The sequence below is a fragment of the Paroedura picta genome, chromosome 10 (assembly GCF_049243985.1).
Source record: "Paroedura picta isolate Pp20150507F chromosome 10, Ppicta_v3.0, whole genome shotgun sequence".
NCBI classification, from domain to species: Eukaryota; Metazoa; Chordata; class Lepidosauria; order Squamata; family Gekkonidae; genus Paroedura; species Paroedura picta.
In genome coordinates this window covers 83,673,797-83,693,097 of record NC_135378.1, presented here as the reverse complement: position 1 = coordinate 83,693,097, position 19,301 = coordinate 83,673,797, and the positions used below count along the sequence as shown (strand labels likewise).

The window sequence follows — 19,301 nt, the reverse complement described above, 5'->3', positions numbered from 1 at the left end:
TTTAAATACTTCAAGAGAGCCATCCTGTCCCATCTCCACCTCCACTTCTCTTCTCTCAGCCTTTCCTCCTAGGGTTTGATCCCCGGGCCCCAGATCCTCCTTGTCACTCTTCTCTGCCCCCTCCCCATTTTGCCCTTTTTGAAGTAAGACCTTCCGAACTGCCCACAGGACTCCAAGTGGGGTCTGACCCATGCCGTATACAGGGGGGCTATGACCTAGTGTGATTTCGAAGTGATGCTTCTGTTGATACAGCCCAAGACTGCATTTACCTTCTTTAATTCTATGTCCTATTTAGCTTACACTTCATAAGTACCCCGAGATCTCATTCACACACACTGCTATCCAGAAGTGGCCCATCTAGTCCACCTGGTTCTCCTTTTTAATTATCATTAAAAAAACAACCAAAAAAGGAAGATCCTCGTTTTGTCGTGACACTTTTTACCATTCTGGTTGTGGGAGATTGATCACAGCGACTCCCTTGTTCCGGAGTTAGATTCCCACCCCTGCGACAAACACACATGCTCTTGCCTTTTTAGAATGGGAATCACCTAATACAAGTGAACTGGGAAAGGCATAAACTCTCCTTTGTCACTGTTTTCTTTCCTCGAAAGTAAAATAACCTTTTAAAGGCGCCAGGTCCGGCAGTATATCCCGGCCTCTGCGCAGTGCTGCTCATGCCGTTTGACAAACCCCAGGCCCATAGAAAATGATAAATGGCCATCCGTGGCAGTTTCTCTTTTTTTGCATGTCGCCGCCATTTGTTTCTGATGTCAGAAGTATATATTTCGGAGAACAGGATGACATTCGGCGAAGAGGACCTGGCTGGGAGACGTTGTTTGTCACATTCTCCCGTGCACGGCGTCATCGTTCACCAGGGACGCCACCTCCGTCCGTCATCCTGTAATTCATATTTTTAGCCAAAGACTTGCAGACACCGCTCTCCAATTTCTCCTTCTTAACTAAATCATGACGTGAAAACTGCTTAAACTTCTCGGGATTTATTAGGTTCCCCCGAAAGAGAATTTTCATCCTCGGTTTTCTTTTCTTTCCGTAATACTAGACACTGGGCTCTACTTCTTTTTTTTTTTTTTTTTGGACACAGAGAGAGAGAGTTTGGTGTAGTAGTTAAGATCTGGCGGTCGCCAGATCTGGAGAATCGGGTTTGATTCCCCACTCCTGCACATGAAGCCAGCTGGATGACCTTGAACCAACTCAAGTGCTCTCAGATCTCTCCCAGCCCCATCTACTTCGCAGGGTGTCTGTTGTAGAGTCAGGAGCAAGGAAGAGCCAGTACTGTGCCATATTTAAGAGCAGCAACCTTGAATCTCGAGAACTGGGTTTGATTCCCCACTCCAGCACATGAAACTTGCTGGGTGATCCTGAGCTAGTCCCAGTTCTCTCAGAGTTCTCTCAATCCCGCCTGTCTCACAGGGTACCTGTTCTTGGGGGAGAAGCAGTGGAGAGCCAGTGTGGGGTAGTGGATAAAAGCTTCAGATTCTAACCAGGAGAACTGGGTTTGATTCCCCCACTCCTCCACACACAGCCAGCGGTGTGTTCCTCAGTTCTCACAGAGCTCTCTCAGCCCTACCTGCCTGACAAGCTGCCTGTAGTGGGGAGCAGAAGGGAAGGCAATTATAGCCCCACCCACCTCGCAATGTACTTGTCAGGAGAGGAATGGAAGGAGAAAAACAGGGTATAAAATCATCTTCTTCAGCCCATTCCACTGCTGAACTACTCTGAATTTACTCTGTTTGTATCTCATGTTTTTCTCAACGGGGATCCCAAGCAGCTTGCATAATTCTCCTCTCTTCCATTCCAAACGGCATACCTGGGGGGTCGGTTAGGCTGGCCCAGGGACACCCAGCAAGCTTCCGTGGCAGGGAAGGGCTTGCTCACATGATCATTACACCCCCCTGGCACCTGGTCTAACCTGGGCGCTCAGCATATCGAGGGGCTATTCATTGCATGCCCACACAGTGCCCCCCTGGGCTGTGGATGCCTGGCATGCTCAGCACAGTAGCTGAGGGTCGGGGGAAAAGATATGCTGAATGCTTGCAATGCCAACTAGGGAAGTTGTATTTTTATACCCTGCTTTTCTCTACCCGAAAGCATCTCAAAAGTACCTTAGAATCGCCTTCCCTTTCCTCTCCCCACAACAGACACCCTGTGAGGGAGGTGAGGCCGAGAGAGCCCTGATATTACTGCTCTGTGAGAACAGCTCAATCAGGACTGTGACTAGCCCAAGGTCACCCAACTGTCTGCATGTGGAGGAGAAGTGGTGAATCAAATCTGGTCACTCCGGATCAACCCTGCTTGTTGCAGAGGGGAAATTTAAATCGCCCCAAATCAAAATGGAAATCGCATTCAGCATAGACGGCAGGGACCGAATCGACTTGGGATTGGAATAAAAGCTGCATGCAGATACAGCCCTGGATGGCTCCCGCTAGCCTGAACTTGGAAGCTAAGCAGAGTCAGCCCTGGTTAGAACTTGGAGGGGAGACCACCAAGGAAGTCCAGGCAGGTAGCATCAAGCCCCCTCTGCCCACCTCTTGCCTTGAGAACCCGGGCTGGGGGGGGTGGGTGGCCAGAGTGGCCATGAGTCGGTCTGCACTTGAGGTGTTTTGTGCCAAAGCAGGGCTGCCTGCATACAGATGGATCCCGTCATGGGAAGAGGAGCCGGTAAAACAATTGTGCGTGGGTCCCCGGGGAAGCGATGAAAGTCCTTTCTGATCATCAGCGCGACCAGCTATTAAGTCCTGCCGCAAAGTAGAGGACCAGCGGTCCCACGAGAAACCTTCAGATCAGCTTCCTCACGACTGTGTTGTCGTGGGGACAGATATATTGTGGCACGTCCCTGCCAAAGCCGGTTACCGTGATTGAAAAATCAAGGTAGACCCTAGGATCCTCTCCATTCTCAGGACGGAGAAAGCCATCGGCCTCGAGCCTACGAAGCTATTCTTGGAATAACAGGAATAATATGACGCCCCTCCAGTTCAGTCTCTCGAAAACCTAACCCGGGGGAAGGGGGAACACTCTTCTAACCATCCCCTCCAACGGGCCGCAGACAAAGGAAAAGCGAAAAGTCAGCTCCGATAAGCGAGACCAGCGAGGGGGACGTTAGCCGTAAAAGGGCCCCAGGTCAAGCGGGCGCGGGGGAGCCGGGGAGGACGCAGATTGGTTGTGGCAAGGGCAAGATCGGCCGAGCACGTAAAGTGCAATCCGGCGCCTGCATTGCCAGGCCCGGCACAGCCCACGGTGGAGTCAACGGTGGACTCGGAAGAGGACTCGACATGCAACTTGGAAAGGGAAGGACACCGATTCAGGGGGAGGAACGTCAGATGGACAGGCACTGTGTGCTTCCCCGCTGGGAGGGGGGATCGTGTTGAGTTAGATAGTGGGGTTGAAAGGTATGTGTGTGTCATAAACACAAGGCAGGGGGAGCTACATATAGTAAAAGACTCTGGAACATTGACTCATTTTGAGGGTTGGTACTATCCATCTTTTGATGCCCCCCCTCTCTCTCCCTCCCTCCCTCTCTCTCTCTCTCCCTCCCTCTCTCTCCCTCCCTTCCTCCCTCCCTCCCTTCCTCTCTCCCTCCCTCTCCCTCCCTCTCTTTCTCTCCCTCCCTCCCTCCCTCCCTCCCTCTCTCTCCATCCTTCCCTCCCTCCCTCCCTCCCTCCCTCCCTCTCTCTCTCCCTCTCTCTCTCCCCGTCCCTCCCTCCCTCTCTCTCTCCCTCTCTCTCTCTCTCTCTCTCTCTCTCTCTGTTATGTGCCGTCAAATCATTGCCGACTTTTGGAGAGCCTATGGATTAATGACCTCTAAAATGCCCTATCCTTCAAAGCCTCGTTCAGGTCTTGCAATCTGATGACTGCTGGTGATTCTCTTACGGAGTCTATCCATCTCATGCCAGGTCTTCCTCTTTCCCAACTACCTTCAAGTTGTCCAGTGCCCTTGTCTTTTCCCAGTGACTCTTGTCTTTTCTAATCTGGCCAAAGGACAGTGGCAAAGTTTGAGACCCAAAATGTTTAATTCTGGGTATTCTGTGTGTGGGCACACGCCCCCAGTTATTCTGTTGCTTCAGATCAACACAGCTACCCAACTGAATCCATTTGTGTTTGGGGGTGGGGGGGGAATCCTATCCCCCCCCAAACAGTGAGCCTCATTTATCTGTAGTGGCCTCAACTGAGTGGTAAGTAGCTCAAGAGACCATCCACTAAGCTCAATAAGTTGAGCCAGTTTGGTGTAGTGGTTAGAGAGCCAGCTTGGTGTAGTGGCTAGGAGTGCAGACTTCTAATCTGGCATGCCAGGTTCGATTCTGCGTTCCCCCACATGCAACCAGCTGGGTGACCTTGGGCTCGCCATGGCACTGATGAAGCTGTTCTGACCGAGCAGTGATATCAGGGCTCTCTCAGCCTCACCCACCCCACAGGGTGTCTGTTGTTGGGAGAGGAATGGGAAGGCGACTGTAAGCCACTTTGAGCCTCCTTCGGGTAGGGAAAAGCGGCATATAAGAACCAACTCTTCTTCTTCTTCTTCAACATCATACCCTGCTGTGGCCCATAGTGCAAACTGTGCCAGGATGGTTGATGTGATGAGTTCCGTTCCAGAGCTGCCTGGGATTTTCCATTTGAAACTTTGAGACCCATGATGCAGGGTGGTGGCTGCGGCAGGCCACCGCTGGTTTCTTGCAGTGGGAAACCGTACCCTGCTGCTTCTTGGGTACCAAAGGAAGATTCCCCCCACCCGGCAATGTCTGTTCCAGATTTCCGTTTGTACACATGCCAGCCAGGGCGGAAGGTTCCACTGTGTTTTTCTGCAACAGTGTGTGTGTGTGTGGGGGGGGGGGGGCAGTTACTTCTACGAGGGTGGGATTGCGGGATAATGCAGTTGTGGAAGGTTAAAAAATCCTATTTGGTTTCGTGGTTTTGCGAAGTCAAACCCGGGCATTTTGTGTCCCTGCTGGGACACCATAGGTAGGGGACACCTTTGTGTGCAGGGGCCTGGCCTGCCATGGCTGCAAATTGCAGCTGCTGCAAAAAAAGGGATGCTAAAAAATCAGTATTCCCTTGCCTTAAGGCATCATAGGCCCTAAAGCGAGCCAGGGTGGGGTTGGGGGCTGGCTAGCATCATGGTGCACAAATGGGGATTTGCCCCGCTGCCATGTGAGCCCCCCCCCCGTGCATAATTTGTCTGCCTGCTAGAAAGGAGGACTATGGAGATAGGAAGATTTTCTCTTGCGTTGTGCTTGGTTTGCTAGAAAAGGAGGGCTATGCAGAAAGGCAGATTTCCCTTTGCCTCATTTTTGAGGTTGTTTCATCATGTGCCAAACGATAGCTAAGGAAATGCCAAAACGTCCCCTCCAAAACACGTCTACGAGCTTTAATTAGGGCACAGAGGAAAAGAAAGAAAGGGGAGTTGCTCTTTGTGCCACTTGCTCTCACCCCCCCCTCCCCTGGGGTGATGCTTTTAATTAAGATTTTTGATGGGAAATGTCATAAGTCCGTCGTTTTCTCCTGTTGCAAAGCGTCCCAAAAGGACCCTCCTCACTGGCTTTGCACTAATGCCCTGTAATTGTGTTTCACTTCCCCTAATTAAACTGACAAGCAACTTGAATTGATATCACTTAGAACATTGATTCGAGAAGGTGGCAGAAATAGAGGGTTTTGGTTCTCGTCTCCGGTGTGAGGTGTCCAGGCTCGTGACGGCGATAGGGCCTGAAACGGCAGAGAATTGAGAGGGAATCCTTTTTTCTTCCTTATTTAAAACAAAAACAAAAAATCTGAGACTCTTTGAATATATCTCCTCCTCCCCCACCCTCGTTTCCAAACTCTGTTTTGGAAGATGCCTGGAATTTTAGGGACGGAGCGTGCAGAGGGTGAAGTTTGGGAAGGGGAGGGAGTTCTGCAGGGTATTCTGCTCTAGCAAGCCTCTTTGGGTCCCCATGGGAGAGAAATAAATATAGGAATAAAGTACATGAAAAAATAAATACATTTCCCTTGATCATACTTATTGCTTTCTTTCTTAGAAGCCCAGTAGCTCTTTCACCTCTTTTCTAAAAATGGTCATGTTTTCCAATTTTAGTTGTACTTGCTGCTGAAGCAAGCACTAAAAATGCTGTGTTTCCCAAAGTCTTCCCAAAGGCCACGGAAAACTATCTATCTATCTATCTATCTATCTATCTATCTATCTATCTATCTATCTATCTATCTATCTATCTATCTATCTATCTATCTATCTATCTATCTATCTATCTATCTATCTATCTATGAAGAAGAAGAAGAAGAAGAGTTGGTTCTTATATGCCGCTTTTCCCTACCCGAAGGAGGCTCAAAGTGGCTTACAGTCGCCTTCCCTTTCCTCTCCCCACAACAGACACCCTGTGAGGGAGGGGAGGCTGAGAGAGCCCTGATATCACTGCTCGGTCAGAACAGTTTTATCAGTGCCGTGGGGAGCCCAAGGTCACCCAGCTGGTTGCCTGTGGGGGAGCGCAGAATCAAACCCGGCTCACCAGATTAGAAGTCCGCACTCCTAAACACTACACCAAACTGGCTCTCTATCTATCTATCTATCTATCTATCTATCTATCTATCTATCTATCTATCTATCTATCTATCTATCTATCTATCTATCTATCTATCTATCTATCTATCTATCTATCTATCTATCTATCTATCTATCTATCTATCTATCTATCTATCTATCTATCTATCTATCTATCTATCTATCTATCTATCCACATTTATATACCACCCTCCCCAAAGGCTCTAATACCTAATAGCTCCCCTTTCTGCATCCCTCTCTGGCCCCTAGAAGGGAAGGCGCAGAACTGGAAACGAATGGGAGCCCCTCTTGCAATCTACAGCTTGCAATCAGTGATGTCTTTAAATTAGGAGTACATTGCAAGTGATGCCGGGGACTGTAATTAGGAAATTAGCGCTTCGGATGAAACGCTAGCTGCTGTCCGTGTAAAGACATCTGTAGGTTTTCCTTCGAAAAGGCCAGCGCCGCCGCTGTCTAGCTTTTCAGCGGCCAGATTGCTAATTAGCAAATGGATGTTTTTACATGATTCAAAGCAGCCCCCCACCCCCAATCAAGTTGGTACCCCATGGTCGAAAATGCCGTCTAGTCGTAGATGACTTACGGCGACCGCGTAGATGTTTTGAGGCAAGAGATGAACGGAAGTGATTTGTCAGTCCCTGCCTTTGGGAACCGGTACCCCGGTGCTCTTTCACAGAAGTACCAACTAGAGCCAAGCCCAATTGGTGTATAGGACCTGCCGAAATCAGCCAGCCAGGTGATCAGTTGCTAAACTACAGCCCAGGTTTCCTCAGCCAGGGTTTTATGAAACCCTGGTTGTTTTTGACGGCCCAGGATGGGTTTCCTAAATGGGAGTGAGTTACTTAATCTGCACCACTATGTATTTCTGGGAAGGCCTTGGAGGAGGAGCATGTCTCATGGCTTAAGTGCCACTCAGCGCTTGACATCCACTCAGGGCGGCTGTCCCGCCCCTGAGTGCCTCCTCCTCCAACCGGCTTGCCTGTCTGTCCAGCGGCCAGCCAATCACCTTCCGTCCCCCACCCCTGACCACCCCCTCCTTCTTCCACTTCCCTCCGAGGCATTTAAGTTGTCCTGAACAGATGAATCGGGACCTTGGGTCCTTTGTGTGGAAGGGAACCCTCATGAGGATTTATAACCTAGGTGTCATGGATTTGGGTGCCAACCGGACCCCTGACAACCTGGGCTGTATGCTACACCTACTGTGTGAAATCTTCTCCCCCATGAAATCGAGCACCCCAGCACCACAACCCAATCAAAGCATACCACAGTACTTTCTCAAAACAATCTACAGGAAATATGTATTCATTCTTAGAATCATAGAATCATAGAGTTGGAAGGGGACTCCTGGGTCATCTAGTCCAACCTCCTGCACTGTACAGGACACTCCCAACCCTCTCGCTCATCCACTGTCACCTGCCACCCCCTTGAACCTTCACAGAATCAGCCTCTCCGTCAGATGGCTATCCAGCCTCCGTTTAAAAATTTCCAAAGATGGAGATTTATTCATTCATTCATTCATTCATTCATTCATTCATTCATTCATTCATTCATTCATTCATTCATTCATTCTGATTTTTAGATTGCCCCTTTAAGGATTTAAAATTACACTTAAAAACGGGTGGAAGCAGTTAAAATATTCCATAACCGCATCTGCTGTGGGTCTTCGTTTCTACCTCCCCATTTCCCGTTCGGGGGTGCATGACTTCAAAGATGACCCCATATGCCAGTGTCAGGATCTTTGTCCTTAGCATGCTCACCGATAGAAGGAGGACCAAAAGCAGCAGGCAAAATTCCCGTCAGCTTTGGAAATTGTTGGGTTTTGTCCGTTTGTTAGGGAAGGGGGAGGGGAACAGGGAAACGCAGTAAGGGATACTGGGAGGGTGAGCTTAACATAGTTGTGAGAACCGATGAAAAACAGGTTTGCTCTTGAAATCCATTCCTGAAGCATGAAACAAATCTTTTTTTGGTGGGGAGGGGGTTGTATGTATCTGATCTTTTCAATTAGATGTATGTTTTGAGTGCTCTATTCCAGGGGTAATCAAACCGTGGCCCTCCAGACATCCATGGACTACAATTCCCATGAGCCCCTGCCAGGGGCTCATGGGAATTGTAGTTCATGGACATCTGGAGGGCCGCGGTTTGACTACCCCTGTGAGTATCCGGTCCCATACTATTCCCCTTTCCAAGAACCTGTCTCCCGTATCCAATCTCTTGTTCTCTCACCAACTTAATTTTTAATTGCTGAAACGAAGGAGTCTGCTATCTCCTGCTCTCTCTCCTTCTGCTCGGAGCCTAAAACATATGTCTGCTTTAAATTGCAGGCACCTGCTTTCTACTTCAAACGTAATAAAGTGGGTGCATTTATCTTTAAATGTCTTCTAGCATCAATTCCTTAACTAACACTGAGAATTGTTTACAGCACTCTGGGATGGAGATTCTTCTAAGGATTTGGTACAAATCTTTTTTGGCAGCGGCTTTAAGAATAATTTGGGTCCTCCCCTACTCTCCGGTTGCAGTGATTCATCGTATCTTTGGATGCAGCGTTTTCTGGTTCTGTGTGTGCCAGAGGTGCGCGTATCTCTTAAGTCAGGGGTCCCCGACATCTTCAAGCCTGTTGGGTGCATTTGGGAATTAAGATGAGATGTGGTGGATACAGAAACAAGATGGCTTCTGCATTAGGCGGGGCCGGCCACGGAGTTATAGCCACTTCTTAACTTCAGTAACACAGTATAGATCATTCTGCTATGGTAAGCGATGTTTTAAAAAATCTGCACAGCCAATCTACTCTACAGGAATTAATTTGTCGGCAAAAGCCTTACTAGGGCCCACCGACTTCCTTTAAAAATTAGAAAAGGTCTCAGCAGGTGCCCTGGGCCACCATGTTTGGGATTCCTGTATTTGTTGTTGTTAGTTGCGAAGTCGTGTCCGACCCATCGCGACCCCATGGACAATGATCCTCCAGGCCTTCCTGTCCTCTGCCATTCCCCGGAGTCCATTTATGTTTGCACCGACTGCTTCAGTGACTCCATCCAGCCACCTCATTCTCTGTCGTCCCCTTCTTCTTTTGCCCTCGATCGCTCCCAGCATTAGGCTCTTCTCCAGGGAGTCCTTCCTTCTCATGAGGTGGCCAAAGTATTTCAGTTTCATCTTCAGGATCTGGCCTTCTAAGGAGTAGTCAGGGCTGATCTCCTCTAGGACTGACCGGTTTGTTCGCCTTGCAGTCCAAGGGACTCGCAAGAGTCTTCTCCAGCACCAGAGTTCAAAAGCCTCAATTCTTTGACGCTCGGCCTTCCTTATGGTCCAACTTTCGCAGCCATACATTGCAACTGGGAAGACCATAGCCTTGACTAGATGCACTTTTGTTGGCAGGGTGATGTCAATTCTTTTTAGGATGCTGTCTAGATTTGCCATAGCTTTCCTCCCAAGGAGCAAGTGTCATTAATTTCTTTCCTGTATTAAATATTACTAATTTGTTCATCTAACAGTTAATTAGCCCTGGAAACAGATGGAACCTTGTGCTGTACTTAACCGTACTCTGAAAATATCATTGGAACGGCGGAAGTATCTGAAGCCGATACCCTGAATTCAACTTTGTTGGTCTTAAAGGAGCTGCTGGACTTGTTCTGCAAGTAATGGACCCGTCTTCCAAACTGGGGGAGGGAGGAGGGATTAGGAAGAAGCAATGCATATTAAGGGGCTCTCGCTGTCAGATCGATAGATAATCTGTCCCTCTCTTTCTCCCTTGCTGGATAAATGACTGGGTAAACGACACAGGGACATTTTGGACCGACGACGTGCAACAATAAGTTTGTTGTCGAAGCTGTTCCAAGGGGCTCTCATTTTCACGGACTGCAGGAGGAGAGCACTTAGGTGACAGAAAACAACAGTAGTTTCCGAGCGCCTGCTTTGCAGAGCTCTTTGGAAAAGCGGGGCCGGGTTTGGTCTTCGACACTGAACCATTCTTCGGAGCAGGTTGCAGAAGGGCATTTTGGGGGGGAGAAAAGAAGGGCTGTGTTTTGCTTGTTAGGTGCGAAGTCGTGTCTGACCCATCGTGACCTCATGGACAATGATCCTCCAGGCCTTCCTGTCCTCTACCATTCCCCGGAGTCCATGTGTTTTGCCATAAAGCCCTTAATTTGAAATCCTCTTCCCGCTTGACCTTTGGCCTGATGGCACTTCTGTCCTGGCCAGCACATCACAGCACCACATGTGCATGTATTCTAGTGTGTGTGTGTTTGTGTGTGTGTGTGTGTGTGTGTGTGTGAGAGAGAGAGAGAGAGAGAGAGAGAGAGAGAGAGAGAGAGATGCTCCTTTTCTCGGGTTGTTGCCAACCTCCAGGTGGCTCCTGGCTGACAAGAGATCCTCTAGAATTGCAATTAATATTATAGAGAAAACTGCAGCTTTAGAGAGTGGGTTTTATGGTGTTTAGGGATGCCAGCCTCCAGGAATTAAAGCCCAGCTCCAGGTGGCTGAGGTCAGTTCCCCTGGAGAAAATGGCTGCTTCAAAGGGTGGACTCTGTAGACTTATACTCAACTGAAGTCCCTCCCTACTCCAGATCCTGCCCACTCATTGATTCCACTCCCCCAAAGTCTCCAGGTCTCTCCTAACCCAGAGCTGACAACTTTGTTATTGTTACCTGGAGCTTTTGAAGGGGAAGCCTGGGGGGGGGGGGAGACAAATTTGGGTAGCAAAGAGATTTGAGTGGGGTATGATGTCATAAAGTCCAAGCTTTCAAAGCAGCCATTTTATCCCGGGGATCTGATCTCTGTAACCAGGAGAACCGTTGTAATTCCAGGAGATGCCCAGCCACCACCTGCAGACTGGCAACCCCAGCTGTGGTGCATCCACGTTTAGCTCTGTCCTCTCCCCAACTCAATTTGCAGCTGAATTTATTTATTTATTTTCGGATTTATATACCACCGCTCTCAAATTGTCTCGTTCGTTTGATTTCAACTTTCAAACTTTACAGTTAGACGTTTCTTTGGTGTGTGGGGGGGGAGGTATTAAAAACAATGAACAGTGAACGTCTGTCTTTTATAAATCTGCATTGAAGATCCTTTGCTTTGATATCCATGCTGGGGGGGGGGGGATGTTCTAGGGAGAATGCTCCTTTATCCTGCCCAAAATGCCTGCCAATGTGGGCCTTGTTACTACTAAGGCACATTCCCCTTCTGTCCTCAAGCTGTTTGGCTGCTTATTATCGTGTTCAACATCCCAGTTGCCTTGCAGGATGGAGATTAGAAGTGCTTAACATTCATTTTAGAAGAGTATTGCTGATTTTATTTGGTGGGTTTGGGGGAGAAGGGACGGCAAAGGCCAGAGTGCAGAGATGTAATGCATTAGCCCCAAAACTGTGGTGTAATCTCCCTCCGTCATCCTTTTTATGGTTTGTTTTAAAGTAATCTGCTGCACTCAGCTGTTATCCTTATAAGAACGTGCTTGAAAATTGAATATCGAAAGAGCTCTAGATTTCAGACCGGGGCAAATAGATAATAGCAAGCAAGCAAAGAAAGACAGCGTGCAAAAATTCCTCCGCACAAGGACCATCAAACTGAACAGGAGCTGTGTGACACAGAGCAATTGGGCAGAAATATCAGGCAGTTGAGATTCACATGCAGGAGCACCTTAAAAGACCAATGAAATTGCCAGAGTATACGTTTTCGAGAACCCAAACTCCTTTCCGCAGAACAGCCAGTGCGGAATTGTGGTTAAAATGATGGACGGATAGGAGTGGGCAAACTGTGGCTCTCCAGATGTCCGTAGACTACAGTTCCCATGAGTCCTGCTGGAATGGGGGGATGAGCTCATGGGAACTGTAGTCCATGGACATCCAGAGAGCCACAGTTTAGCAACCCCTGGACTAGGATTTGAGAAACCCAGCTTGGAATCCCCACTCTGCCATGGAAGTTCATTTGGTGACCTTGGGCCAGTCACATGAAGCCTAACATTTTGAAGTTCTATCTATCTACCTACCTATCTACCTATCATCTGTCACCTACTCACCCACCCATTCATCCCTCTCTCTTTCTCTCTCTCTCTCTCTCTCTCTCATGTCTTCTAGTGGTCTATGGTTGAACAGATTGATTCATTTAGCCAACATGACTAATTATCTAAGTATAATACACCAGAAACCCCTATGTTGAGGAGCCTAACTTTTCACAAGGTCATTGTGAACATAAAATGACCTTACTGAGATGAAAGTTAGAATGTAAATAAAAGAAATACTTGGAAATTATGCTTGCCTCTAAGGCACTTGAAAACTGAAGATAGAAAGAACTGTAGTTTTTAAGACTGAGGTAAACAATTTCTGAAAAGACAGAGATAGGGCCTGTGACTGAGTGGAACAGCATCTGCTTGGCATGCAGAAGATCCCAGGTTCCATCCCCGGCATCTCCAGTTAAAAAGCCCAGTCTGTATTTGATGGGGAAGATCTCTCTAGCTGACACCAGTATCAGTAGACTTTGATTGACTTTGTTGTCCAAGGGTCTCAGTAGAAGGCGGCTTCATGTGCTCATGGGTTGTGCTGGAAAATCTCCTCAAGCTGTTGCTGACTTATGGTGACCCCATAGGGATTTCAAGGCAAGAGATGTTCAGAGGTGGTTCACCATTGTCTGTCTTTGCATAGTGACCCTGACCCTCCTTGGCAGTCAACCAGGGCCGACTGTGCAACAGGACTTGAGTCTTTCACTTCTACTGCAGACTAGCATGTCTACCCAGGTAGTTGGAGATACAAGGCTAGGCAGAGAGAAAAGTCTGAGTTGGAGAGAGAGAGGTTGTACCCATCAATGTTTAAGGACTGCCAACAGCTGGGAGTCTCTGTGGGAGAACGTATAGTGGGAGTCCAAGTACAGATCTGTGAAACACCCAGAAACTGAGAAAGAGGTTCCCCAGGGGAGACACTGGACAAACCATCCAGCAAACAGGAGAACAACAGAATTTGGGAGAGCATATAGAACAGAAGCCATCAAGTAGGTTAGAAGAAGGTGGTCAAAAATGACTGCAGACCTCATAGAGAATGTAGAAAGGTTTTATATTGAGTTTCCTGCTGATTTGAAGAAGGATATTTTTGGTGAAGAGCCTCTTGTGTCGCAGAGTGGTAAGGCAGCAGACCTGCAGTCTGAAAGCTCTGCCCATGAGGCTGGGAGTTCAATCCCAGCAGCCGGCTGAAGGTTGACTCAGCCTTCCATCCTTCCGGGGTCGGTAAAATGAGTACCCAGCTTGCTTGCTGGGGGGTAAATGAGCCTTCGGGGAGGGCGGTATATAAATCTAAATAAATAAATAAAAATAAATAAATAATGACTGGGGAAGGCCCTGGCAAACCACCCCGTATTGAGTCTGCCATGAAAACGCCAGAGGGCGACACCCCAAGGGTCAGACATGACTTGGTGCTTGCACAGAGGATACCTTTACCCTTACCTTTACCTTTATTTTGGTGAAATGAAACCAGATGGTGGACAGTGAAGGTGAAAGAGCTCCTCCCAAGGGGTTGTGCCTGCTGTCACGCCCCAGTCCCTTTCTTCTGCTACATGCCTGACTAATAACATTGACTTGTTAGAATTTAATCATTGAAAAGAAACTATATCCACTATGACCCAAACCTCTGGATCTGCTCTCAAGCAGGCACACAGCTGTGGGTTGTCAAAACTGGATGGGGCCGGGAGGTCTCCTGGAGCTATAAGCGACCTTCAGTGAAGTGACTTCCTTGGAAGGTGGACTGAATGGCAGCACACACCTTGGAGGTCCTATACTCTGCCTCCCCATGTTTCAGCCCCCAAATCTGAGCTGGAAACCTTAACAATATTTGGATGCTCCTTTTCAGTGAAAAGGAGAGCTCTGCTCATGCAAAGGGTCCAGCTCTTCTTTCACTATGGCATATCAGTAAGGAACTGGGTTCCCAACCTCCAGGTAAGAGCCTGGCGGTCTCTTGGAATCCTAGAATCATAGAGTTGGAAGGGGCCATACAGGCCATCTAGTTCAACCCAAAGGATCAGCCCAAAGCATCCTAAAGCATGACAATCGATCTCCCCACTACTGAGATGAGTTTCCCTGCAGAATATGGCTGCTTTGGAGAGTGGTTTCACCCGCAATTCTCCCTGGATTTCCCCAACCAGGTCGCCCCACAGAAACTCCATTTGCCCTTCATAGTTTCTACCCCAAATCGGGACCCGAGCAACGCTGAGCTTAATTGATTGAATGAACTGATACGTATCCTTTCTTCTTTTTTGAACCAGACTGGAAGGAAGGAGAAAGGAGACCCGCTGAACATCGCCATCGACAAGATGACCAAGAAAACACGAGATCTGCGAAGACAGGTACTTCTGGCTGTTTTCTGTAACAAAGGCCTGATTTGGCGGGGCAGCCGGCAGCTGAGGCGGCAATTGAGTCGGAGGGTTGTGTACTTATTGGGCAAGTGCTGTCTTGCAAGTCTCAGTGTGGGCTGCCCCTTCAGAGAGTCCGTGCTTTCGGAGTGAGAGCTAAGGAGGCAGGAGTCTCAATCTGGGAATCTGCCAGAATGGAACCATAGAGTGAGGCTGTGTGAAATCTGGACATAAACAGAGAGAGAGTATTTTATTTTATTTCCAATTAACTTTCTGCCGTTTGGGCCTGAACTAAGGTGTGTGTGTGTGTGAAGTGTTGTCAAGTGTTACGGCAAGTATTATGGCAACCCTGTAGAGTTTTCCAGGCAAGAGATGGTTTTGCCATTGCCCGGACCTGCATTGCAACCCTGGATTTCCCAGGTGGTCTCCTGTCTGTCATGCGCCACGTCTGGCCTGTGCCAGCTTGTCCGTTTCTCCCATCCTGGAGTTGGACCGGCCCATCAGATGCCTTTTTGAAGCACCCCCCTCCCCTCCCCTCCTTGCTTTACACTACAGAGAGTCCCTGTAGGCCAGGGGTAGTCAACCTGTGGTCCTCCAGATGTCCATGGACTACAATTCCCATGAGCCCCTGCCAGCAAGTGCTGACAGGGGCTCATGGGAATTGTAGTCCATGAACATCTGGAGGACCACAGGTCGACTACCCCTGCTGTAGGCCCTTATCTGTGTTCCCCTCTGCTGTGCATCACAATCCTCTAGCAGGGCGGGCACCCGGGTGTGAGATAGGCAGACTGTCTCCTATTTTGGCCCCTTGTTAGATCAAACAGGGTTCCTGTGGGAAAGTCAACTTCCTGACTGAGCTTGGGTTCAGGCTGGTGCAGGGTCTGAGGGAGTATCTACCTGGCCATGCTTTCTCTACTGCTTCATCTTAAACAATGGCAGTTCCCGGCAGTAAATAGTAGGGTGTGAGCCATGGATCACTGGCGTTGACAGTTTTATTTCTGATATGTCTTTGTGAACTACAAATGGGTTCGAGGGGTCTGATTGGCTGGTTTGGCAGGGAATTGTCACGTGGCTGTGTGTGGATGCTGTGACACAGTTTTCAGGATTAACTTTTGCTTATATATTCCTACTGTTATGATGGTCAGTCCTTAGTCTGACGAAGAGTGCTTGCACTCGAAAGCTCATGCCTTGAATCAATCTTGGTTGGTCTTAAAGGTGCCTGACTGGACTCTGATTTTAATGGCTACCTGTTGACTTTCCTGTAGATCAACGGTTCTCAACCTGGGGGTGGTGACCCTTGGGGGGGGGCAATCAACCCATTCCTCAGGAGTCACCGAGGCTGCCGTTACAGAGTGTGAGGGTTGAGCACTCTGGCCACTTGGGCGGTCATGGAAACCTGAGGCGGCCCGGGGAGGGGTGGTGCCAGCACGCCAGCCAGCACCCGCACGCAGGCATCACGGTGGCCTTGGCAACCCAAAGGGGTTCAGACCATCAAGTAGGTTAAGAACCACTGCTGTAGATGCTGCCAGTGTTACTTTGCCTTAATAAAGGCCATTTCAGGTTATCCCAATGCCTGGGACTCCTGCGTGTTTGTCTTGAGGGGCTTTGGGGACTGCACACCGGGGTCGTGACACCGTCCATATAGAAACTAAAGCTGAACCTACTTAGCTTCCGGGGTCTGACAAAATCAAGCCAGCCTGGGCCATCCAAGCCAAGGCACCCTCAAGGCCATTGCAAGTTAAAAAAAAATAAAAATAAAAATACATATGAGCCTGCCGTGCCCTCCTCTTGAACAAGAAAAAAGCCCCCGAATGATTAAAGCACAGCTGAAATCAAACAGCCCCCCCCCCAAGTCTATTTGAATCCCCTCCGAGTGTTTGAAAAACGAAACCCAGAATATTCTGGATCCAAATCAATTAAGGATAATGACATCTATTTCCCCTGATTGGTTTTGCTTTCTAATCCAGCTGTTTGAAGAAGAGGAGCTTTCTGCGTAACTCCGAGATTCCGCTAGGCTCACTTATCGGTTATTGAATCAAAGTGTTTTCGGCTCAGTTCTTTGGTTCTGAAACATTCTTTGCAAATACGGGGCGGGGGGGGGGGATGGGCTAATCAAGGTTTGTTTCTTTTATTCTGCACACCGAATGCTTCTTTCCCGTTTGTCAAATCCTGTCTCATCCAAACAGTGGCATTTCCCCACTTGCTCTGCAGGTTAACTTACTGGAAAGTAATCTGACGATTGAGCATGTCAGTGAGAATTGGGGTTGCCAACCTCCTGGGGAGGCTTGGAGGAATCCCACTGTCACATGTGACCTCCAGGTGACCAATATTAGTTCCCTTAGATAAAATGTCCCTCCCCCGATATCTAGCTGGTATTGTTCTCCACATAGTTTGCTTATCCATCCATCCATCCATCCATCCATCCATCCATCCATCCATCCATCCATCCATCCATTATTTAGACTTATTGCCCACCACTCCCAAACTGGTTCATGGTGGGTTACAATTGTCAATTATTAACATTATAACAGCATAATGCAACAATCTACTTGTTCCCAACTCCCTCCCTCCCTCCCTCCCTTCCTTCCCCTCTTTCAGTTTTTTCCTTGCATCCTTCCTCTCTCCCTTCCTTCCTCTCTCTCTCTCTCTCTCTCTCTCTCTGTTTCTCTCTCTCTCTCCCTCCCTCTTTCTTCCTTCCTTTCTTTCTTTCTTTCTTTCTTTCTTTCTTTCTTTCTTTCTTTCTTTCTTTTTCTTTCTTTCGCACTTTTATTTGCAGAGTTCTAAAGGAAGAAGTCCTGGCTGGACATTTCTCCTTCTAACACCCAAACCGCTAGAGACATTTGTTTAGATTTTTGAAAAAAAGAAAACGAAAACCAGGAACTAATATGTGCCTGCAAAACACCATTATGATGTAATAGGGATATAGCTATCGCCTTTTTAAAAACACCTTGCAGCGGAAGGGCAGGAATGTCGCCTGAAGAGAGCCAAGGCAAAGGAAATGCAGTCTTCAAGCAAAGGTTGGATGCACACTTTTCTTGGATGCTTTAGGATGCTTAGGGCTGATCCTGCGTAGAGCAGGGGGTTGGACTAGATGGCCTGCATGGCCCCTTCCAACTCTATGATTCTATGATTCTATGAAACATCAATGTAGATGCACCATCACCAATGGGAATGGTTCTGCGTTAGTAGCAGGCATGAGACCTACGTAGAGAACCATCCCTGTGCAGCAGGAGCCATGCTTCTCATTTTCATGGGAGCATTTCCTGGACGTCATCCTTCCGTATCTTCCCCAGGTGCATTAAGCATCTATTTCTCCATCCATCCCTTTCAGCCATGAGTCAGGGAGATGTGCGCGGAACGGAGCCAGGCCATGAACAAAATGCTTTGGAGTGAGCTGGCATGTACCAGCAGCAGTCTGTAGCGTCGGCCGTCACTTCTTCCACCACATGGCAAAGACGAGGAGCTTGATGTCTGATGGGGGGGGGGGGGGGTTGTGCCAACTGGCAGGAATCTTTGCTCTTCTCCTACAGACAAGCTTGTCAAACAGAGGACAACAAAAGCCTCTTTCATGGCGGGCTATGGCAGGCAGGAACGTTCACAACAGTGAGGTATTCCCTGCTGCCAATTATTTGGTTTTCATGCAGTATCTCTTTTGCTGGGATGGAGAAAGAGAGAGAAAGAGATAGAAAGAGAGAGAGAAGGGCTAATTGCTAAACACTGCATATTGTCCTCTGACAGCATCCAGAAAGCTGTGATTTCTTCAGTCGCCTCGGAGGACAGGGACGGGAGGAGGGCAGACAGAAGAATGTGGATTTTGTCCACGCAAGGAGGGAGCCGTGGCCAGACCCAGGCTGGACCGTACATCCACTGTGCCATCTGTTTGATCGTCCCCCCCCCCAGTGGCAAACCGGTTATGCCCGTGGCCTTCAGTCACCGGCCCGGCAGCCTGTGACGGATACTTCGCCGGACCAGTTTAATAGCTGCCTTTGCCATTCCTCGCTCTTCAATATGTATCTGAAACATCTTTTTTATGCCAGCTTTCTACCCGATCAGGGTCTGCGAGGTGGCGAACAAGAAACCACTACAATATTTCAGCGGTTAAAAATACAGAGGAAATGAGAAATGAGCCCATGAATAACAAATAAACAAGGCTAGAAGCAGGAGAGCTGATTGTTGTCGGGGGGGGGGGGATGGCAGAGCAGTTCTGTGTGTTGGGGGGGGGGGGTTCCAGTCATATAACCACCGCTATGGTGGTGTTTCCAGTCATATGACCACCGCCGCTATATGTTATGTGATATGTTATATGTAACTTTTAATTGGGGTTTTTATGGGGATTTTATTGTGTTTTAACTATTTATGTTGTAAACTGCCCTGAGACCTATTGGGAGAAGGGCGGTCTAGAAATTAAATAATAATAATAATA

At 48.4% G+C, this 19,301-nt stretch overlaps 1 protein-coding gene across 3 annotated transcripts in view; it reads left to right on the top strand.

The window, feature by feature from the left end:
* Positions 1 to 19,301, top strand: part of CTNNA2 (catenin alpha 2) — a 459,457-nt gene that overhangs the window by 309,659 nt on the left and 130,497 nt on the right. For all 3 annotated transcript variants that reach the window (XM_077301175.1, XM_077301174.1, XM_077301176.1), the window contains exon 8: positions 14,792 to 14,872. In XM_077301175.1, the coding sequence (XP_077157290.1) occupies positions 14,792 to 14,872 (81 nt within the window). The remainder of the gene's footprint in view (positions 1 to 14,791; positions 14,873 to 19,301) is intronic.